Below are 24,733 nucleotides of genomic sequence, written 5' to 3'. Positions count from 1 at the left end.
CACTCACCTCCTCATTCCCCCTCATTCACTATGGTAAGATTTTTTTGTTCTGATGATCCCTTCGACACCTCGTGATCATACATGCTGGTGTGCTTCTTCCATGTGGGCTTTGTTGCTTCTGAGCTAGATGGCCGCTTGTTTACCTTCAAGCCTTTAAAACCCCAGGCGCTATACGTTTTGATAGCTGGGCATCATCAGCTTTCTTCGCCACATTTGCTTATGCATCTATTTGTCCTCAGCTATCGTACCATGGAGGTGTGCACCCAATGATATGGTTTTTAGCTCTTTGATGTCTGATAACTGGTCCCTTCGGGACCTTGTGATCACACAGGCTGATGTCTTCTTCCATGTGGGCTTTGTTGCTTCTGAGCTACATGGCTGATTGTTTACCAGCGTTTTGTTCTTACTGGAATAGACACCTACTCTGGATATGGATTTGTCTTCCCTGCACGTGATGCTTCTGCCAAAACCACTATTCGTGGACTTACAGAATGCCTCATCTACCGGCATGGTATCCCACATAGCATTCCTTCAGATCAAGGAACTCACTTCACAGCAAATGCAGGGTGGCAATGGGCCCACGCCCAGGGAATCCACTGGTTGCATCATTTTCCTCATCATCCTGAAGCAGCTGCCTTGATAGAATGATGGCATGGCCTCCTAAAGACACAATTATGGGTCCAACTAGGTGGCAACAATTTGCGGGGCGGGGGCAATGTTCTCCAGGAAGTTGTATACGCTCTAAACCAGCAGCCAATATATTGTACTGTGTCTCTAATAGCCAGGATTCATAGGTCCAGGAACCAAGGGGTGGAAGCTGGGGTGGCACCACTCACTATTACTCCTAGTGATCCCCTTGCAGCATTTTTGCTTCCTGTCCCAGCAACCCTATGTGCTTCAGGCCTGGAGGTCCTGGTCCCAAAGGAAGGAGCTCTCCCGCCTGGAAACACAGCACAGATTCCACTGAACTGGCAGCTGAGAATGCCCCCTGGCCACTTTGGGCTTCTCATACCTTTGGATCAACAGATCAGGAAGGGTGTCACTGTACTAAGTGGTGTGACTGATCCTGATTACGAAGGAGAAATTGGACTGGTGTTACATAATGGAGGTAAAGAAGAATATGTCTGGAATCCAGGAGATCCCATAGGTTGACTCTTAGTGCTACCATGCCCTGTGATTAAAGTAAATGGTAAGTTACAGCAACCCAATCCTGACAGGACGTATAATGACCCAGACCCCTCAGGAATGAAGATCTGGGTCACCCCACCGGACAAAGAACCACAGCCAGCTGAGGTGCTGGCCGAGGGCAAAGGTAATACAGAATGGGTAGAAGAAGGTCGTTCTACCTATCAGTTACAATCATGTGATCAATTGCAAAGGCAAGGTTTGTGATTGTCAGTGTGATGGTTAGGTTTATTGTGCCAACCTGGCCAATGAGAACACGTGGGATTAATAAGGTCACAGTTTGATTGGAGGGCAGAGAGATAAACGGCTCAGTGAGCCTGGGACCAGTGTGTGGCTGCCTTAATGAGTTCTCTGCCTCAACTTGTGAGCTACACCACCTGTCGCTGTGGCTTGAGGTTCCTTCGAGACCTGCTTTGTCATGCTGCAGGTATTTGTATTGCATAAGCTTGGGACTGTTGAATTCTGTCACCTCATTGACTAGTTGGTGAACCACCCTGCTGTTTGCTGCTGTGACCAGCAGAGGAAATTGTGTGTACGGTATTGCCTCGATCTCCCCTAGCACTATTTTCTTCCTAACAATTTCTTTTCCATTTTCATTTTATTTCAGAGCATCATGGGCCACAAAAAATTACCTCACGGGCTGCCAGTTTGACACCCCTGCTCTAGAGAAACAAAACTAGGACACTTAGGATTTTGTGTGTGTGTGTGTGTGTGTGTGTGTGTGTGTGTATGTGTATAGATATAGAACATCCACTTAGTCCACACAGTAATACAAAGGGCTTAGTTCAACTCACTTCCATGAACCAGTTAATATACTGGAAGTCCTTCAACTCAATAGGGCTGCTCGGTGGAAAAGCCAAGGAAGGAGACAGCTGAGTCTTCCCTAAGGCAATGCAGACAGTTCGGCCACAAGCAGTGAACATGAGGGCGGGTCACCAACAGTGAACCAGATGACAGGATCCAACAGTCCCCAGCTCAAGTGATGTATTGTAAACCACAGGTCTCAAAGGAACCTTCAGCTCTAGCGCAGTGGTTCTCAACCTTGCTAATGCCGGGACCCTTTAATACAGTTCCTGATGTTGTGGTGACTCCCCCACCCCCGCAAGCACAAAATTATTTTCTTTTCTTTTAATCATTTTATTGGGGGCTCTTACAAATCTTATCACAAACCATCCATCCATCTATCCATCCGTCCATTGAGTCAAGCACATATGTTGCCATCATCATTCTCAAAACATTTTTTTCTGCTTGAGCCCTTGGCATCTATAAAATTATTTTCGTTGCTATTTCATAACTATAATTTTTCTACTGTTATGAATCAGACAACCCCTGTGAAAGGGTCATTCGACCACCAAGGAGGTCGCGAACCACCGGTTGGCTGTCCCACAGGTAGTGCAACTTTCAAGTTGAGCCAGAGAACCAGCTAAAGCAGCTGCATGCTGGTCCGATCACCAGAGAGCAAGAGAGAAGCGGAGCTCGCCGAGCCATTTATCTCTTTGCCCTCCAATCAAACTACGACCTTATTAATCCCACAAGTTCTTATTGGCCAGGTTGGCACAACAAACTTACCCATCACAGAAGGGGAAGTTATCTGGAGTATCTGCAAATTTCAACAGAAGATTTGGGCATGAGAAGGGTCACTGTGAACTTTGTGCCTCGTGTTCTGATTGACCAGGAAAAAGTGTCTAGTGGAAACATGCCATGCTTTGAAAGAACCACTCCAAAGTGACCCAGACTTTTTTACTATGGTCATTACTGGTGACGAGACATGGTGCTATTTTTATGACCCCAAAAGCAAACATCAAGCCAGTGGTAGACACCATCATTACTGAGCACAAAAAAGCTCGCCAAATGAAATCACAAATCAAAATGATGCACATTTGTTTTTTTTGATGTGTGGGCTATAGTGCATTTGGAGGTTGTTCCACCAGGTCAGATTGTTAATCAATCAAATTTTCCAATTAGAGGTTCTGAAAAGATTACATAACAGCGTGCAACCAAAAAGGCCTGATTTGTGACAGACAGGGACTGGTTTTGCCACCTCGACAATGCTCAGTGCACCACAACAGCATGCCTCTCTGGCCCCAGGCACCTTACTCGCCTGACCTCACTCTGTGCAACTTCTTTGTTTCCTCCAATGAAGAGGGTCAGCAAAGGTCAGTGATTTGACAACGTAGAAGAGGTGCTGAAGAAAGTGAGGGAGGTGCTATCAACCATTCAAACAGATGAGTTTGAAAAATGCTTCCAAGAATGGAATCGCAGATTTGGTAAATGTATTGAGTGTAATGGAGAGTACTCTGAAAGTGATAAGGTTGTTTTATTAAAAAATTTACAACTTTCAGTAAGAATGGTGACCCGGTAGGCAGTCTGTGCTGGGGGTGCAGTTAGTAGGGAGATTAGGAGGCCCAGTGGGGAAATTCAAGGCTGTTGGTTAATGTCAGTGACAGCCCAGCGCTCTTCCCCAAAGTGGGAATCGACCTCCACCCTCTCTCCTACACCCGCTGGAGTCCCAGGACCTGGGACCTGGTGCAAGGGCTGCTCCAGCTCACACTGCTGTGGATTCCACAGCGCCTCCACCCCCACCCTGGCTGCTTACCAGTGCCTCTTGCAGCCATGGTCTGACTCCCCAAACTGCTGCTGCTTGCTCTTGGCTTTCCCTGCTGCACCCTGCACCACCACCCCCCTCCATCCTCTGGCAGCTGCCTGCCACATCAGGAGCACTCACAACACAAGCTGTGGTTTCCCGTTGCACCTGGCCCTCTCCTGCCATCCATGCATGGAACTGACAGCTGCGCCTGGAGTCTCCCTTCCACCCAACCACAGTGCCTCTAGTCGTGGATGGACCCCCAGGTCCGCCCCCCTTTGCATACTATGCCATGGTTCCTATACCTCGGCTCATGCTCATCTTTGGACCGCAGCAAGTGCCACTGTGAATGGAGGCTGTCAGCAACCCATACATGGTTCTCACAGACAAGAAAGGACTCTTATGGAAGACTGAGCTACATCTTTACACCGCAGTCAGATCACTATGCAGTCTGGTTGCAGCGCCTGACACCTGAAAGGGTCATCCAACCTGCCCTCCAAACAGAAACACAGTAGGCTAGGGTGAGAGGGAAACCCAAGTGGAAGAAAGCGGTATCCTGAACCCCCACCCCACCCCCAGCACTATTGGCAACAGGCAGCCTGCAGAAGCATTCCTACCAACTGCCACAATTCAAAGTATACCCATGCTCTTGGATCAGAAGACTTAATATAGTAAAGATGTCAGTCCTATCCAATGCACTATAAGTTTAACGCTATCCTGATATAAATATCAACATCTGTCTTCAAAGAATTGGAAAGAGTGACTCCCAATTTCATATGGAGAAGGAAGAAGCCCAGAATAAGCAGAGATCTCCTCAAAAAGAAGGACAACACCAGAGTGCTTGCTTACCAGACTTTAGCACCAATTATACAGCCACATGGTACGACAGATACTCGGACCAATGAAAAACAACAGAAAACCCAGAAATGAACTCATCAGCGTACAGACAACTAATCTTTGATCAGGACCCCCAAAATATAAAATGAGAAGCGGATGCCCTCTTCAACAAGTGGTGCTGGAAAAATTAAGCAAAATCCTTACACAAGACCCTCCACGGACAAAAATAAGACAAAAATAAGATCACAGACCTCGAGGTAAAAATCCCAAACTATTAGCACCATCACTGAGGGAATTGGGACAAACCTAAGAATTTTGGTGCAGTGAATACACAGGCTAGTGGAAATAGGGAAGGACACAAACACAGAGGAAGCAAAAAAGGACATGTGAGACGTACTGAAGATAAAGCACCTGTGTACACGGAAAGAATTTTCCAAGAGAGTAATAAGAGAGCCTACAGACTGGGGAAACATCTTTAGCAATGACCCATCAGCTAAGAGCCTTATTATAAAAATCTAGAATCCTCTGCTATCCTATAATAAGAAACAAACAAAGCTCATTGAGGAGATTAGCAAAGGACCTGAACAGAAGTTTCAGAAGGGCAGAAATATAAATGGCCAATAAACACATGAGAAAATGTTCCTGATCATTATTTATAAGGGAAATACAAATTAAAACACCTATGAGATACCACCTAACGCCCTCAAAGATGGCCCAATTCAAAAAAATAAAAAACAACAAGGGTTGGAGCAGGTGTGGGGAGACAGGAACTCTCATCCTCTGCTGGTGGTCCTGTAAAAACGTGCTGCCATTATGGAAATAGATACAGCGATACCTAAAACAAATGGAAATCGAGCTCCCATAGGACCCAGCAATTCCCCAACTGGGCATATACCCAGAAGAAGTAAGAAGCAGACCACGACCACACATCTGCACTCCAATGCTCATCGTGGCACAGTTTATAATTGCAAAAGAGTTGGAAAAGCCTGTAGTTCCATCAATGGACAGATGGATTAAAAATCTCTGGTATATACATACAAAGGAGCACTAGACATCCCTACAAGGCAGTGATGAACACATGAAGCACATCATCAAATGGGAAGAGTTGGAGGAAATTATGCTGAGTGAAGTAAGCCAAGCACAAATGGACAAGTACAACATGAGTCCACTGAGGTAGGTTCAATAAGCACAGCGGGTATAGAGGAAAAGTATCTTAATTCATAATTTACACTTTGAGGTCCAGGCACTCTGGCAGGGGTCAGGCCCAACCAGGGACGCATATGGCAGCCAACTAAAAAGGAGGGCAAAAGAAAAAAAAATACTTTAAAGAATGAGGGTAGTGGGCGAACAGGGCACAAACCCACCCACGGAGAGGGTACTGTTTATGCCTCCACAGTAAAGGGAGAGAGCGACCAGACCTGAACCTGGTCTGCCAAGCCTTGAGGACAACACACTGGCAGGGAGCAGCGAACTAACGAGAGGTCTGTGTGGCGGCTCCAGTCCCAGCTACATTGACCCCCTCCCCAGAAGAATGCACACATAGGACATCACTGAAGATATAGCCTGGGGAGAGTGATGGGTCTGCCCAGACCACACAGGAGGGAAGAGAGAGAGAGAGAGAGAGAGAGAGAGAGAGAGAGAGAGAGAGAGAGAGAGAGAGAGAACGAACAGCCAATGCACAGAGAGGACCGTGGGGCTGGCCCCACTATGAGACATGACATCCCCTCACTGACCCACAGCAGCACCCCCCCCCCCACCGAGGCGAAACATGGAGGGAGCTCAACAGAGCAGCAAGAGAAGCAAGGCAACAAACCCCGAAAATAGACTTCTGACTGGGGACAGGGCTTGGCACCTCATCAGTCTCGATCAGAAAACTCATAAGGGTCAGCAGACAAGACTGGAACTATTTATAGGCTCCCCCCTCCCCTTCTCTTCCCCCCCCCCCATGTCAATCTATATAAGATTGGCAGGATAGTGAATGAAGGGGGAAGTGCAGAGTGGAGACCCGAGGCCCAAGTGTCGACCACTGGAGATCCCCTCACAGAGGGGTTTAGGAGAGGAGATGGGTCAGTCAGGGTGCGATGTAGTACCGATGAAGGACACAGCTTTCCCCAAGATCCCGGATGCTTCCTCCCCCCAACTACCATGATCCGAATTCTACCTTGCAGGGCTGGAAAGGGCAGAGGTTGTACACTGGTACATATGAGGGCTGGAGGCACAGGGAATCCAGGGTGGATGACACCTATACCTTCAGGACCAGGGGTGTGAGGGGCGATGCTGGGAGAGTGGAGGGTGAGTGGGTTGGAAAGGGGGAACTGATTACAAGGATCCATATGTGACCTCCTCCCTGGGAGATGGACGGCAGAGAAGGGGGGGGAAGGGAGACTCCGGAAAGGGCAAGATATGACAAAATAACAATCTGTGGATTATCAAGGGCTCATGAGGGACGGGGGAGTGGGGAGGGAGGGGGAAAAACAAAAGAGGACCTGATGCAGAGGGCTTAAGTGGAGAGCAAATGCTTTGAAAATGATGAGGGCAAAGAATGTACAAATGTGCTTTATACAATTGATGTATGTATATGTATGGATTGTGATAAGCGTTGTATGAGCCCCTAATAAAATGTTTAAAAAAAAAAAAAAGATTGGCAGGATAAATAATCCCAAGGGGAAAACAACGGTACCAACAGTTCAAGGGGGACTTTGGGAGAAAAAGAGGCAGGGAAAAGGGAGGGGTTAGCCAGCAAACCCAGGGACAAGGGAACAAGAGATCTAAAATCATGGCGAGGATGGCATAAAATGCCTGGTGGGGTTTGATCGAGTCTCAGCAAGGTAGCCGAGAGAAATTACTGATTGCCGAACGGAGGTCACAAATGATAGTGGGAGAGGAGGGAAGCAAAAGGAAATAGAGGAAAGAACTAGGAGGCAAAAGACATTTATAGAGGTATAAATATAGGCATGTATAAAAATTTTAATGATAGGGACTTAGGTCTATGTACATATATTTATAAGTCAGTATTAAGGAAGCAGACAGACACTGGGCCTCTACTCAAGTCCTCCCCCAACACAAGAACACTTTGTTCCAAATAACCTGGCATTTTGTGATGCTCACCTTCCCGACATGATCGCTGAAGACAAAATGGGTGCATAAGCAATGCGATGAAGAAAGCATATGGTGTCCGGCTAGTAGGAGATACAGCATAGCATCTCGGGTCTTAAAGGCTTAAAGTTAAGCAAGCAACTATCTAGCAGGGAAGCAACAAAGCCCACATGGAAGAAGCACACTGGCCTATGTGATCATGAGTTGTTGATGGGATCAGGTATTAGATATCAGAAGATCCAAAACAAATAATCATATCAATGAACATGAGAAGGGTCAGAGTGGAGACCAAAAGCCCATCTGTAGATAAATGGGCATCCCCTCACAGAAGGGTCACGAGGCAGGGATGAGTCAGCCAGAGTGCAGTATAGCATAGACAAAACACACAATATTCCTGTAGTTTTTTTTAATGCTCCTGCTTCACACTACCATGACCCCAGTTCTACCTCACAAATCTGACTAGACCGGAGCATGTACATTGGTACAGATCTCTTGACACACAGAATCTCGACACACTCTCAGGAACAGTAATGGGAGCAGCAACACCCTAAGGGCCAAGAGCGTAGGCGGAAAGTGGGGGGATAAGAGGGAGAAAGGGACAATGATCACAATGATCGACGTATAACCACCATCCCCTCCCCGCTGCTCCCCAAGGGGGATGAACAATGGAAATGGGGGTGAAGAGAGATAGCGGATGGTGTAAGGTATGAAAATAATAATAATTTATCATTTATCAAGGGTTCATGAGGGTGGGAGGGTGGGGGAGAGGGATAAAGGAGCAGCTGATATCACAGGCTCAAGTAGAAAGAAATGCTTTGAAAACGAAGGCAACATATGCACAACTGTGATTGATTCAACTGATGTATGAATTGTTATAAGGATTGTAGGAGCCCCTAACACAATGATTAAAAAATAAAACTAAATACATAGCTTTGAAAAAAATAGTCCGTTTTTTGGGGGGTAACCCCTCGTTTGTGTTAAGAAAAAAAATCTGCCAATTACAATTAAAATTGTAATGTCATACCGATTTTACAGTTATTTTAAAAATATATGTACCTTAAAATTGTTGGGATATATTACTTATCAGGATTTACATGTCACTGAACAAGAAGTTAAATTATATTGTACAAGGTCTACAAGATAAAGAACATTATAAATCCACACATTTTAAACACATGATTAATAAAAATTAAAATCTACATACTTTTGAAATATTATTCTCCCTCTGTAAGAAGCCCTAGAGGAACTGTATGATAAGCATTGGGCTGCTAACTGAAAGGTTACTGGTTCAAACCCACCTATGATAGGTAGGCATGATTTTAGGTGTAAGTGTGATTTCATTAATGTCTGGAAATTATATATGGCTAAAGAATTGTGTACAATATCCAAATTGGCTGGAGTGGACTGTGATAGGTAGGTTTATTGTGACAACCTGGCCAATAGGAACATGTGGGATTAATAAGGTCGCAGTTTAATTGGAGGGCAGAGAGATTAATGGCTTGGCAAGCCCCTCCCTTCTCGCTCTCTGGTGATCGGACCAGTGTGCGGCGCTTTAGCTAGTTCTCTGCCTCAACTTGTGAGCTACACTATCTGTGGGACAGCCAACCTGTGGATCATGTCACTCGAGCTTGAGGTTCCTTCAAGACCTGCTTCACCAGGCTGCTGAGCTTGAGGCTATTGGATCCTGTCATCTTGCATTGTGTGAGTGCGATATCCCATCCAACGTGCTTCGCTAAGTTCCTGAGCTGCTGATTATTACTGACCTGCCCTGTTGCCTGTGGCCGGATTGCCTGCATCACCCTAGAGAAGACTCAGATGTCTGCTTCCTAGACCTTGAAGCCAGCAGCCCATGTGAGTTGAAGGACTTCCAGTACATTAAGTGTTCCATGGAAGTCAGTGGAATTGAGTCCTCTGTATTGCTGTGTGGACTAATTAGCTGCTGTATTCCTTTGTGTTGTACACACACACACACACACACACACACACACACACACATTTCTCTAGAGAACCCTGTCTAATACACACCCCAGTCTAATACACGCCCCATTCCAAGGGACAAAGATGAAGCTGTTTGCTCTTAAGAAGATTTACAGTCTTAGAAACCCCAAGGATTAGCTCAACCTCAAACCCTGGTTTTCTGATTCTAGACCTTGATTCTATTAGGCCACACTGACTCTCAAAGTTTAATCTAACCCAGATGCTAAGAAAGGATTTTTAAATGATCTAAGAGATGAACATTTCTTAGGTATCTTCATTAATAATTTATTTACATTTTATGTACTATGACAGTTGAGTATGAAGTATGAAAATTGAAAATCCTCTTCTGAATATGAAAGGTGTAATCGCATACCTAATAGTAGTAAAATTTTAAAGTAGGTATGTCCAAGCAGAAGAGCCCTGGTGGCACTATCAGTTAAGCACTGGGCTGCTAATTCCAAGGTCAGCAGTTCAAATTCACCAGCCATTCACTGAGAGACAGATAAAACTGTTCTCTAGTAAAGATTTACAGCCTTGGAAACCCTGTAAAGGGTTACTATGAGTCACAATCGATCTGGCAATGGAGGTTTATGTTCAAGCAGAAGATTAGCTTTTACGAAGATCCTAGTGTACTTGAAACGGTATATATATTTTTTCAAAGCTTCCATTTTTTTTGTCGCTAATACATTAAATTTAGCCCCTTTAATTTTATCTTAAAACAAATAGAAACATTTCAAGAATATATTCTACAGCTGGCAAGTACCCTTTCATATGATTGTTAATTAGATTTTCAATGTAGGCTCCGAGTATATGGCTTATTCAAGTCACTTAAAAAAGGTCTGCCTGAGCACTAACCCACCCAAGGGGAGGGCATTGTTTCTATCTCCACAGGAGAGGGAGCAAGAGACCAGGCTTCAACCCAATGCGCCAAGACGTGAATACAACATATCAGCCTGTACCAGGGAACCAATAGAGAAGTCTGAGAGGCCAGCCCCAATCCCAACTATGTGGACCTCCCACCCCCAGAAGAATGCACTTTAGAGGACAGCACTGGGGCTACAGCTTAGGGAGAGGGTCGCATCAGATTAGAGCACACAGGAGAAATGAAAAGGGATGGAGAGGAAGGGCAGCATCCTGGCCCAACAAGCCCTGAGGGCAATATTCCTGCTCAGAGCAGACAACGCACAGAAAGGACCACAGGGCTGGTCCCACCATGAGACATAGTGTCCCTCACTAAACCATAGCGCTGCGGGGACAACACTGGAGACACAGTGCGGGAACTGTGTACAATCTGATTTCATCACACTGGGGCAAAACACTAAAGGAATGCAACAGAGCAGCAAGGGGAGCAGAGTGATGAAATCCCCGAGGAATCCCCAGCATAGACTTTGGAGACAGTGTGGCAGCACATCACACTTGACTGGAAAGCACTCATAAAGGCCAACAAACAGACCTAGAACTGTTTATGGGCTTTTCCATTTTTGTTGTTGTGTGTTTTGGTTGTTGTTATTGTTTTGTTGGTCTTGATTTTCTTTGTTTTGTTTGGCTTTGCCTGGTTTTTGCGCTTATGAATGTCTCTGCATGTCTGTCTAGATGAGACAGGCGGGATGAATAATTCGGAGATGAAAAGAACAGGACCAGTGGCTCTGGGGGATACGGGAGAAGGGGAGGTGGGAGAAAGGAAGTGGGGAGTACCAACCTAGGGACAAGGGAACAACAAGTGAACTAAAATCAATGGGGAGAAGGATATAGGATGGCTGGGGGGCCTAATCAAGGGCAATGTAGCAGTGAGGAATTACTAAACTTGAATGAAGGCTGAACATGATAGTGGGACAAGAGGAAAGTAAACGGAAATAGAGGAAAAACCCAGGAGGCAAAGGACATTTGTAGAGGTCTAAATACAGGCATGTACATATGCAAAAAAAAAAAATATATATATATATATATAAAACATGAGGGAAACAGAACTATATACTTATATCTATATGTTAAGAATTAAGGTTGCAGATGCACATTGGGCCTTTACTCAAGTACTCCCTCAACACAAGAACACTTTGTTCTAATAATCCAGCATTCTGTGATGCTCACCTTCCTGACACAATTGCTGAAGACAAAAAAGGTGCATAGGCAAATGTGAAGAAAGATGATGGTGCCTGGCTATCAAAGATATAGCATCTAGGGTCTTAAAGGCTTGAAGAAAAACAAGTGGCCATCTAGCTGAGAAGCAACGAAGCCCATATGGAAGAAGCACACCAGTCTATGTGATCATGAGGTGTTGACGGGATCAAGTATCAGGCATCTAAGACCCAAAATAAAATCATATCCAATGTAAATGAGGGGGAGTGGAGCCCAATGTCCATCTGTAGACAATTGGACATCCCCTCACAGAGGAGTCACAGAGAAGAGATGAGCCAGTCAGGGTGCAGTACAGCACTGATGAAACACACAACTTTCCTCTAGCTCTTTGGTGCTTCCTTCCCCCCACTATTATGACCTCAATTCTACCTTACAAATTAGATTAGACCAAAACATGCACACTGCTACAGATAAGAGCCTGAAACACATGGAATCCAGGATAGATAAACCCCTCAGGTCCAACAATGAGAGTAGCAATACCAGGAGGATTCGGGAAGGGTGGTGGGAAAAAAGGGGAACAGATCACAAAGATCTACTTAGAACCCCCTCCCAGGGGGACAAGCAACCAAAAAGTGGGTTAAGGGTGACAGAAAATGATGTAAGATATTAAAATAATAATAACCTATAACTTATCAAGGGGGAGGGAGGGGGAAGAAATGGGAGAATGTTTGAAAATGATGATGGCAGCATTGTGCAAGTGTGCTTGACACAAAGGATGAATGTATGGACTGTGATGAGGTGATCCCCAATAAAATATTTCACACACAAAAAAGAAAAAGTCTGCCTGGAATAGAAATACTATGGAATTGCATTTGATTTATGGTTCCCAAGTTATGACCCCTATACCTCTCAGGTTCCATGAAGGTAATGAAGAGCTGTAAGCAATGACTAATTTTCAAAAAGCCTAAGAGAAACCATGTTTACTTATACCTAAGATTGCTTAGTTTCTTTGACCCGGGCCAGAATTACAAGTGAAAACATAAATCTTTTCATTTACATTTGATTTGATAGCTGAAAACATTTTCAAAACAAAGAACCCAGAGCAGTGAGAGGGCTGGGTAGAAACCAATGGACCCAATAGGTTTACTCAGGAGCTTCCCTAGAGCACCACCTGGTGGACAGCTGGCAACGTTTACCAGTACCAATCAGGAAACAAGTGTTTCTGCAAGTTCAGCACTCAAAACCCAGTGCAAATCCTCCTGCCAGTATTAGCTGACCACACATACCTGAATGAGGTCCAGGATCCCAAGTTCACTCTCTGACGAATCCACACAAAATACAAAGTAGAGGGTCGCATAGTGCCGGTAAATCAGTTTGTAATCAGAGCCACCAATCAAACTGTGGAAGATGGGAAACACTTAATGGCTTTATCTTAATTAAACCTCTAGAAGGGAAACGCAGTGCCAATGAAATTTGAAAAATACCGAATAGAGCAGGGAAGAATAGGTCCGCTGGAAGAAGCTGGTTTATACCAGGTGTACAGCAACCACGTTTGCCATAAGAGCGTAGAGTCCCTTTAACCTCACCTTTCCCACCCAGGGACCAAACATCTGAACAAGTAAGATTGGAAGCTCAATAATTCTATAGCTTCCAATACAGAAATGCCTCTCTCCCTGAGTTGATCCTGCTAAGACCAGTTACAGCTGCATCAGATACCCACCTGAGCCTTGAGTACTGTCTAAAGAAACAATGATGAAGCACTGTCACGGAGCCAATTCCAACACATAGTGACCCTACACTGACCCTATAGGACAGGGCAGAAGTGCTCCTGAGGGTTTCTGACACTGTAACTCTTTTAAAAAATTCATTTTATTGGGGGCTCATACAACTCTAATCACAATCCATACATACATCAATTGTGTAAAGCACATTTGTACATTCATTCTCAAAATATTTGCTCTCCATTTAAGCCCCTGGCATCAGCTCCTCATTTTGCCCCCTCCCTCCCCACTTCCCCCTTCATCATGAACCCTTGATAATTTATAAATTATTATTTTGTCATATCTTGCCCTGTCCGATGTCTCCCGTCTCCCACTTTTCTCTTGTCCATCCCCCAGGGAGGAGGTCACATGTAGATCCCTGCAATCAGTTCCCCCTTTCCACCCCACTCTCCCTCCACGACACTGTTAACTCTTTACGGGAATAGCAAACCCCATCTTTCTCCCACAGGGAGGCTGGCGATTTCAAATGGCAGGCTTGTGGTTAGCATTCAGTATACAGCTCACTACGCCACCAAGGTTCCCTGACGGTGAAGGCCACCCCAAAGCGGACCCCAGGGGAGAAAACTGAAGCTGACAGCTTACCTCCCACCCTCCAAGAAGTTGCAGATGTTGTCATCCCGCTTGAGGACTAGATGGAAAGTCTCTCGAACAATTTGCTGCTGAATTTCTTCTGGCTATGGAATAAAAGGAGTACAGCCAATCAGTGGGCAAGCGTGGAAAACAACATCCCTTCAGAGCGGACAGGCAGGGACAGAAGTGTCACTGGGTGGGAATAATCTGAAGATTAAGTGCCAGTGTCTCAAAACAATAAAACGGCAAGTGGTGACAGAAACCTAAGGAAAATGTGGGGCACTCTGTTATAGGAATTAAGAGAGGCTGTATTTTCCTAGATATCGTGGTTATTAACCACAGCCTTTCTGGCACCTCTTTGTGGCTGGTAAACAAAAAGGGAGAATTAATAAACTCTCATGCAGATCAAAGAATAGCAAGCTACAAGGCCTGGCCCTGGAAAACAGCTAAGCTAGGTCAGATGTCAAGAGGTTGAAATCTTAAGGAAATCGGGATATAATCAAGTATGTTTTCAAAAATGGAAATGTCTATCTTTGGTACTAGTAATATAGGTACTACATAGAAGAAGCTGTGCTAGTTGCTAACAAAGTATTATGATAAAGGTAGAAATTTTCTTCTTACAGATTCAGATTTTGAAGAACTGCAATTAAAAATTTATACTTTACTTACGGGAGCCCCAGTGGTTCCGTGGGAAGGGGTTGGATTGCTGGCCACTAAGTTGGTGGTTCAACCCTACCAACTGCTGCATCGGAAAAAGATGAGGCAGTTTGACTTCTACGGATTTATAACCTTGGAAACCCTAAAGAGCAGCTCTACTTCACCCTAGGGGGTCCCTATGAGTAGCAATTGTAGGTAGGAATAGGCTTGGATTTGGGGTCTCTTCACTTACTGCACACATGAGAATGGAGCCCTGGTGTCCTAGTGGGCTGATAACCACAGGTTAGCAGTTTGAAACCACCAACTGTTAGGTAGCTAGATTTAAGGACAGGGGTTGTCCTTCCCATGCCGGCAAAGGCCCCCATGGAGGAGGTTGAAAAGAAACCAGGCAACCATTAGACAGCTATGACGACCCCAAACTCAAGCCCCCAAGCCAGGTGGGAAGTATACCTGGGCGATCCAAACTAGGTCCAGGCTCGACATCACCCAGGAGAGCTCAACCCAGCCAAGGGGGTCAACCAACACCATCAACCACACCTCCCAGCCAGAGGCTTGAAATATCCCAGCTGTGGAAAGGCCACTCTCTCTTACCTGGCTTCGAGCGGCAGGGGAAGAGCGTCTCCTGCACATGTGCCCTTACTCGGAGCCCACAGCCTCTTACTCTTTACCCTGCTCCTGGTCAGTGACAGGTCAGAGGGCTGGGGCGCACACAAGCCGCCCAGGGGTGCCCCCTCAGGGCCCGCTCTGGTCCTGCTTGGGGCCCATATGCACCCCACTCCCAGCCTACTTGGGACCCATAGCCTCTCTTGCCTCCTCCACCCCTCAATCCCAGTTCCACACATTTGGGTGTTCTTTTCCTCAAGGTTTGCGAATCCTTTGAGACTGTAAAACCTGACACTTGGCCTGTCCTTCATAAAAACCCACTTGGATTACAAAATGGGCTTCAGCGTGAATTTTTCATCATCGTGGGAAGCCAAGAGTCGTGGTGTGACCCACTTGAGAAACCTAACACAACCATGGGAGACAAATGAGGCTTTCTGTTCCTTTAAGGATTTACAGTCTCAGAAACCCTCCTCTCCTATAGGATCCCTGAGTCGGAACTGCCCCGATGGCATTGAGTAATGCACATGAGAAGCTCAACTACACCTAATAACTGGCATTTGATTCCTATCTGAGACTCGTGGTGTCTGGTAAAAGAGATGGCCGGGAGGGAACAGTCATGAAGACAGAAACTCCCTAACAGCTCTAGACCAGTGGTTCTCAACTTGTGGGGGCTGAACGACCCTTTCACAGGGCTCGCCTGGTTCATAACAGTAGCAAAGCTACAGTTATGAAGTAGCAACAAAAATAATTTTATGGTTGGGGTCACCAAAACATGAGATACTGTATTAAAGGGTCGCTACATTAGGAAGGTTGAGAACCACTTCTCTAGACCACTACTTCTCACACTGTGCATTGTCTCACCAGGAAAGCTTGCTAAAATGCAGATTCTGGATTAGTAGATAAGGCCTGAGACCGCATTTCTAAAGTTCCCAGGTGGTACCAAATGTTGCTGGTTTGAGGACCAGGGCTTCAAAACAGATTATCCTGGTTAGACCCCCGCTGAAAATTTGCTTTTCCAGCCCAGATATACTAAGTCAGAATCTACATTTTAACAAACTCTTATGAAACAAGATAAAGACATAAGAATCACCTGAGGATCTCTAAGGAAAATTTATTAATTACTTGCCACTGTAAATTTGTGTCAATCAATCACCATTTTCCTAGTTTCCACACAAAGCTCACACATGCAAAGATGCTTTAAAAGTCTAGCCTGGTGTACTCTAAAACTAATGATATGCTATACATCAGCATTTTTTCCAAAGTGGCAGAAGCGTATCTTTTATCTGATAGCAAGGAATGGTGGTAGCTGACTGGAGAAGTGGTAATGCAATGGTGAGGCAATCTAATTTCTCATTCAGCAAAACAGGAAGCTATCTATTGCTTATATTCCTTATTATTTGAATAATCTCTCATATACTTTAGTTATTTTAAAATTCATATCCTGTACAATTCAATGGTTTAAATATATTTAAAATAGTTGTGCAATCACCACCATCAGTTTGAAAACATTTTCTTCATTCATGCACCCATTATGATTAGCTCCCTACTCTCCAACCATCCTGCCATAGCCTTAAGGAACTATTTAGTTATTATCTATATAGATTACCAATCTTCGATTTCATAAAAAGGAAATAACATAAAAATTGAATAAACAAAATAAGAGAGGAAAGCCTCAATTCAAAAGAAAGCAGAAGAGAAACTAGGAAAAAATAAAAAGTGAGTCAAAAGGGAAAACAAATGATAATGTATTAAATTTTAACCTAACTTTATCTGTGGTTTTCCACTTATCAACACCCTGGCAATATTATTCACATCTCGATGGTCTGAGGGAGGGGAGAGAAGACTGGGCTTTCTACTCCTGGAGATAGTTAGTTTCAGAAACCCCCAGGGAGTCATTATGAGTCGGCACAGACTCAATAGCAATGAGTTTAGTTGGAATGGTCTGAAGGAGTTCAATGGAGGCTTAATTCCCTTGGAACTAGGCAAACAGATTTTGGGCTTCTGCTTTCACTTATAGGTTTCTGCAAACTTTCAGGATGTAAGCGCTAACACAATTCTCTCATCTCGGGTTTTATTATTTAGTCTTGGATCGCGCAGGCTGGTGCGTTTCCTCAGTGCGGACATGCTCACGTATTTTAGTACTCTGTAAGGCCCTTTTCATTGAGAGCCCATTTGGTTCTCATAAAACTCGTGTTCTTCAAATTAGATATGAAATGGCCACTATGCATGTAAAAAGATGCTCAACGTCCTTTGTTAGATGCTGTTGAGTCAATTCTGACTCATGGTGACTTAATGTGTACAATCATCACCATATCATTTTTACAACATTTTCTTCATTCTTGCACTCATTGTTCGCTCGTGCCAATAGGGTGTTCAAGGCTGTGACCTCCACATGACACCTCTGGGTAGAGACTAATCCCCATCCTTTGGGTTAATGTTCAGTGCCTGTTTGTGATGCCCAGGTTTTCCCCACTGAGTATATGCCAACTCATATTAATCCTAAAGAGCCGTGTAGGGTTGCCCCCTAGCGTTTCCTATGCTGTAGTCCTTATAAGAGCATATACAAAACAAACTCACTGCCATCAAGTCAATTATGACTTATGGGAATCCTACAGGACAGAGTAGGACTGCTCTTGTGGGTTTCCAAGAGTGTAACTCCATGGGAATCGAAAGCCAGCCAGGTCTTCCCTCCTGAGAAGTGGCTGGCAGATTGGAGCCACTGGCCTTCCTGTTAGCAATCTGTGTTCAGCCATTGCACCACCTTTGACTTGTCATTAGGGAAATGTTTGTAAATCACACACATAGGGTGGCTATAATTACGACAGATATTGGAAATGCTTGTGAGGATTTGGAGAAATTGTAACCTTTATATATTGCAAATGGAATTATAAAATGCTGCAGCCACTTTGGAAAACAATTTGGCAGTTCCTCAAATAGTTATGTATAGTGTTATCATATAACCCAGCAATTCCACTCCAAGGTATATGAAGGGGTTAAAAAAATTCTCGGAAAAACCCATATCTTTTCATTTCAATGATTCACTTTTGAAGTCCCCTCAGATCATCAAAACCAAACCCTCGTTGCAACCCTAAAAGCAAATGGTGAATTAAAAAAACCCCAAACTAGTATGTTTGTATAATGGCACATACAGCAATGAAGTGCTTATTTAAGCTACAATTTAGATGAACCTTGAATTATTATGTTCAATGAGTGAATCATTAAGTGGAAGATACCAGTTACAAAGGACCATGTCTGAATCCATTCCAGTGTAATGCCCTGAATAGGGAAACCGAGAGAGTAAATTAGGAGTTGCCAGACGTTAAGAGAGGGGAGACTGAAGCATGACCCCTTGCTAGAATATAGTTTTCTTCTGGGTTGAAGAAAGTAATCTACAACTGATCGTGACTGTGGTTGCACACCTCTTTGAATACAGTGAAAAAACACTTAATTGTACATTTGAATTAGGTGAGTCTGAGGTATGACACATCTTACTAAACTTGTTTTTTAACAATGAAGAAAAAGCAGTAAACACAGAGAGGAAGTGGGGCGTGTTATTATATTGTGGGGATTGCAATTAATGTCATGAAATGAAGAGTTTATGAACTGTTGAAGAGAAAACCACTTTACTCTAAACTTTCACCCAAATCACAAAAAGCTTTTAAAAACGAGAAAATTTACACAAAAAATGCAGACAGAGCGTGCGTGAACAGTTACATTCAACACTCATTTCTACCTTGCTGTAACTTATTGAATAAAACACAATCTAGCTAATAAAAATCCCATGAAAAAGGTAAAATTGTTTCATTTCTAATTGACAAGAGGCTATAAGGTCTGAAAGAAGCTGAACTGGTCAGGCACATGGCTGCAGCCTGAGCCTCAGTTTTCTCTGTCTTCTTTCAGCAGCTCCCCTCTCCTTAGATAAAATTCGGGTTCCTAATCACTAAGAAATAAAAACAAAGAGGATAGGAGGAAAAAAACAATATTTGTGGTTTTCATACAACGCTTTTGGAAAATCCAAATCAATCAATCATTTATTGAATCCTCGCGCGGCAGTACTTTTAAGTTCTCATCTTAACCTTCAAGTCCACAGCATGAATCTAATACCCAAGGCAGACCCAACACTGAAGCCAGGGGATTCCAAGAAATAACATTTCCAGATCCTAACTCCAGCAAAAACGTTAGGAATCTGACTGTTGCCTCCTCCGAGAGAAATAGTTTACAACCATATTTACAACCAACGCAATCAGAGAAGTTCCGAACGACACCCTTGTCGCTTACACCTGGCGCCCAGAGACCCAGATACATGCCACACAATGGTACAGAAATATGATCGATAGATTATGTCACACAGTGGCACCGAAATGCAGGGGCTCAAGAAGAGGTCAGAGAGAATGGAGACATCGGGCCGTGGAACAAAAGGTATGGTACAGCCCAAGTAGGAGGTTGAGGACCGTGAGAGGCAAGGGGCAGGGGAATGAGCCGGCCGGGTGTCCCTGGGCGCCGTGTGGGCCGAGAGCGAGGGAAGGGGGCTTTACGAGCGCGGCGAAGCCAGCCGCACTCACAAAACGCTGGTAGAAGCGGACCAGGCGCGGCTTCCCGTGGTTGTTGAAAACCAGAATCGCCTGAATCATCTTCCCGGGACGTGCTTCTCTCGAAACCAGCTACTCGCAGGGACCAAGCAGCTCCTTCCGCCCCAAACCGGAACTTCCGGTCGGTGCGCGGCAGCGTGCGGCGTCCGGAAACCCGACCCCGGCGCCTGGGTTCCGGCGCGTCTGAGGGTCCAGCCTCCCAGCGGCGCGGAGAAGGCTCCAGGTGGGCGATGCGCTCACCCGGGGAGGAAGACGGACTCGACCCGGCTCCGAACCCTCCCTGGGAAGGACCTCTTGCCTCCCTTATGCCAGTTAATGTATGTGTCCCCTGCGTGGGGAACATTTGATGGTTCTTAGTTTCCACTTAGTACCCCATGGTGCTGCGGTGAATTTTATAGAGAGCCTCCTGGACAAATGACCCGCTGTTTCTCCATAGTAAATCATAATTAAGGGATCTGAATAGGATTTTATTTCAAGGGTGTCTTCGATCCCAAATTGGTAACGTTTTTGTTTTCTTTTAAAGGCCTAATGCATGCTGATGAGTAGCTAATTGAGCAGGTCCACACGAATAGAACTGAATCTTTGATTGAGTTTTGTTCGACAGAACAGGAAAATTACGGCACTTGATGCTCTTTCCAAATAACCGCTTTCCTGTTAGGCAGCTAGCTTAGGGACAAAGGAGTGGGTTGCCCCTCCCATCCCTGCAAAGGACCACTGTAATGGGTTTTAGAGGAAATCAGTCACCCTATTAGATAGCTGTGGGCGAACTGAGCATGCTCAAACACAAGCCCCAGAGGTCCAGGTAAAATCAGTACCTTGGGCACACCCACCTTAGGTACACCACACTGGTGGGCCTGAACTCAGCCAATGGAACCAGTCAATACCTTCCACCATGCCTTCCCCAGCCAGGGGGTAGGATGGAACAAAGGCAGGGAGCATGCTCTGGCAAGCCCTCTCGACTCTTGACCTCTTGGTCCCCGGTGTTTCCCCAGTTCCGCACATGTGGGTGTCTTTTTCCACGTGGTTTTCCCTGCCCAATTGTGAACCCCAGCGCGGCTTGGCACACTTGCCAGAAATGGTGTGTACCCCTTTAAGACTGTAAAACCTGAAACTTTTCCTGTCTTCTTGAAAACTCGCTTGGGTTCTAAAACATGCTTCAGCGTGAATTCTTTCAGTGTGCGAAGCAAAGAACAGAGGTGTAACCATTCCAGAAACCTAACTTTCCGTGGTTCGTGGACAATCAGAAAAAAGGACTAAACCACCAGAGCAGGGGACTCTGAGGTAAGAGACTTACCCAATGTGGAGCCTGCGTAGTAGGGGTGACAAATGACGTACATATACCTTAACTTCACTAGCATAATAGAATGCACACAACCCCTAGCACCAAGGGAGTTCCAAGTTGGACCAAATCAAGACAGAAAAGGGGTGTCACCCAAATGGGAGCACACTTTTCCCAGGAGGCCCCTGACTATTCCTGCCCTTAGTTAGCATATATTTCCCATCAGGAAATCAAAGCCCTTGCTTTGTAGCATGCCTGGGTCTTCTCCATTCCGTGGAGAACACCCATTCTTCCTCCGTTGGAATGTACTTTCACATTTAAATAAATGCTTAAGAGTGAGTTTGTGGTCTAGTGGCCCACTCTGATTCCTCCGAGAGAGGGGAGTGGGAAGCCAGGTAAGGCCTTCATGGACACCATCACTGGTACCCAACCAGACTGCTCAAAAAAGCTCCAAACCTACAAATCACGACATACCACAGTCCCACAGGAGTGAAACGTAGAGGAGTCAAGAAATGAGCCCTTGTCTCTGGTCAAGGCCATGAACCATGAGAATCGCACAGATGATGCTAAGATTGGTCAGGGTTGCTATGATTGCCAAAAGACAGGTGGAGACACCTGTTCAAGAAAAAAGAAACCGCTCTTTGAGGAAGATGTGGCCGTCATCCCACCATGCTCCGTCCCCCACTCCCATTCCTGACTCACCGCTGTTCGCTCTCGCCCAGGAACAAGTCGGTCAGGAAGCACCCCGCCGCCATGGCATTTAAGGACGCCTGAAAGACACCTGTGGAACCAGAGGTGACCATTCACCGAATTAGAATGACTCTGACCAGCCGCAGTGTGACATCCTTGGAGAAAGTGTGTGCTGACTTGATCAGAGGGGCAAAGGAGAAGAACCTGAAAGTGAAGGGACCAGTTAGGATGCCTACCATGAATCTGAGAATTACGACCAGGAAAACTCTGTGGGGAAGGTTCAAAGACCTGGAATCGATTCCAGATGAGGATCCACAAGTGTCTCATTGACTTGCAAAGTCCGTCTGAGATCGTTAAGCAGATCACTTCCATCAGTATTGAACCTGGAGTAGAGGTTGAAGTCACCATTGCAGATGCTTAAATCAACTATTTTAATAAATTGATTTATCTGTTGGTAAAAAGAAAAAAGAAACCACTCTCAGAAAGCTAAACCTTCTAACACTTTTGGAGAATAAGTGGCCCCTGTGCATCTGAACAAAGCACTGCCTGGCCCTGGGCCATCATCACCATCAGTGCTTGAGTCTGTGTGGCCGCTACTGAGGGCTTACATTTCACTACCATCTACTTCACCAGTCATCATGCCATCCCCAAGGACTGGCCCCTCTGGATCATCTGTCCAAAGTGCATTAGGTGAAGTCCTGTCATGCTCACTTCCACAGAATTCTGGCGGCGCTAGTTCCCACACAGGAACCTTCTACATATTAAATATCCATCATCAATGTCATCATGCAAAGGTATCAAGTGTTCTTTGCTTTTTCTAACATATGGTCACACTTTTTCAGGTGAATACCATTGAAACTGCTGTGGCTTCTGTCAGGTGCCCTCATTCCTCAAGGTGACGGCTCTATAATTAGCACTCTAGAGAGCTCTTCCACAGTAGACTCCCCCAAATGCAATATGGGATTTAATTTCATTATGGGGACAAGTAAAATGAACTCTTGAAAGACTTCACTCTTTAGTCTTTTTAAGTGGGTGCACTGATGTGTGTGTGTGTGAGTGTGTATATGTCTCACTTGAAATCCCTTTGTAGGAGATGTTTCTGTCACTATTTATTTCATTCACTCAATCATTTATTAATATGGTAAGGACTCAGAGATGATGTTTTTAAGCTTTACATCATAATCCAAATCTGTATAGTGTTTTGTTACTGTTCAAAATTGCCCAACATTTTTTATCGTACTGGGGACATTTTTATTTCATTTCTCATTATGTAATTTAAATTGCACTATACATGTATAACAGTTTCAAATTATTGAGCCATGTCGCCAAGGAAGTGGAATCTATAGAGGGAAAGAAAGGTGCTGTGTGTGCTTATTTCGCCCTTAGGTTTACAGACTATGTTCACCTTATCGTTACTCATCTTAGCATGTTGTCCTACCACCTTCAGAGAATTGTTTCATACCTTTTAATAACATCACTTTTATAAGCTGATCTCTCTCTTGAGATCCCTGACCGTTGTTTTTTTTTTTTTTTTTTTACTTTTTGCTTACTTAAGGCTGACTTTTGTATTGGGGAGTTTTAAATGCTTTTATAAGTCAAAATGCCATATTTCCACGGCACTAAAAACAAGAAGAATTTTGCTTCCATCAAATAATTCCTCTGCTGCAACTGTTGAACGCTGTCTTCCCGAAGATCAGAGGACGTCGTCTGTCAACGTCTTGCAGGGAAGATGAGCTGTGTCTCGCGAGGAAAGGCAGCGCAGATTGATGATCTATCAGCGTCTTGCAAGGAAGATCCTATCATTTGTCGGTTCTGGAGGAGAGGTGGGAACTTTCTTCAGCGAGAGTACCCAGCTGCTGCTTGTGAGTCAGTATTATCAGCATGTTCCTCTTAACATGGGATTCGACTGTGTTTTTTTACACCACCTTAGCGAGTGTGTCCATTCTTGAGTTAGGCCATGCTGGGGCTTGACTCATCTGTCTTTTTCAGGTACACACACACACACACCATTTTCACACGCCAGACATACACACATGCCGGCGTTTTTAAAGAAAATGATTAAATATAACCAGCCTGATTTTAAAATTAATTATTTTTAAATGATACATTTGAGAAATGAAACCATTACTCAGAACTATTCAAAAGGAGGAGGAGGGGACGCTGTTTGCCAGAGAGGAGCCACAGCTGGCCTAGCTGCTCGTGGGACTCCGAGGAGCAGGGTCAGGAGGAAGGTGCACACATCTGCCCAGGACGACTTGCCTCCGTTTGCCTGACCCGGACACTAGGCGGCCGCCTCCTGAGTGTTTGGTAAAAAGCAACTCTGCACAAACAGGTGTGTATGGTGCATACACAAGCACACAGACACACAGACAGCACCCCCAACACACATGTACCATGCACAGCGCAGACAGACAGTATAAGGCTGTGTTTTGAAGTAAAATTATGAAATACAGAAAAAAGTTGATTTTTTTTCTTGAAACAATGATAAAATTAGAAAAAGGTTAGTGGAACCTAACCCATAACTACCCAAAAGTTTGCCAGAAAGGAAGAGGGATAGTAGTTGGGCCACCTGTAGGCTAGCTGAGGGCAGGCCTGGGGTCAGATCCCCGGGCGCCAAGGAGCATGAACACATTGGAGCATCTCCCACAGGCTGCCAGCATGGGATTGCTGGTCAAACTCCCACGGGCGGTGAGGAAAATGACAGAGTCCCCACTCGCTACTGGTCTACCCACCTTGGCGGCCGCCAGTGACCCTGGATCCAGGGCAAGGCCAGCAGGAAGGTGAGGGTTAAGAATCAAGCAAATGAAGA

The 24,733-nt window shown here is 45.0% G+C and overlaps 1 protein-coding gene across 2 annotated transcripts in view; it reads right to left on the bottom strand.

Annotated features, from left to right (window-relative positions):
- Positions 1 to 20,069, bottom strand: part of AP3S2 (adaptor related protein complex 3 subunit sigma 2) — a 68,793-nt gene extending 48,724 nt beyond the window's left edge. For both annotated transcript variants that reach the window (XM_075557828.1, XM_075557830.1), the window contains exons 1-3: positions 19,929 to 20,069; positions 14,119 to 14,210; positions 13,042 to 13,153 (exon numbers count right to left, since the gene is read on the bottom strand). In XM_075557828.1, the coding sequence (XP_075413943.1) occupies positions 13,042 to 13,153; positions 14,119 to 14,210; positions 19,929 to 19,997 (273 nt within the window). In that variant the 5' untranslated portion in view covers positions 19,998 to 20,069. The remainder of the gene's footprint in view (positions 1 to 13,041; positions 13,154 to 14,118; positions 14,211 to 19,928) is intronic.
- Between the last annotated feature and the right edge of the window lie 4,664 nt (positions 20,070 to 24,733).

This window comes from Tenrec ecaudatus, chromosome 9, assembly GCF_050624435.1.
Source record: "Tenrec ecaudatus isolate mTenEca1 chromosome 9, mTenEca1.hap1, whole genome shotgun sequence".
In the NCBI taxonomy this organism is placed as follows: Eukaryota; Metazoa; Chordata; class Mammalia; order Afrosoricida; family Tenrecidae; genus Tenrec; species Tenrec ecaudatus.
This window is presented reverse-complemented; position numbering and strand designations above follow the sequence as displayed.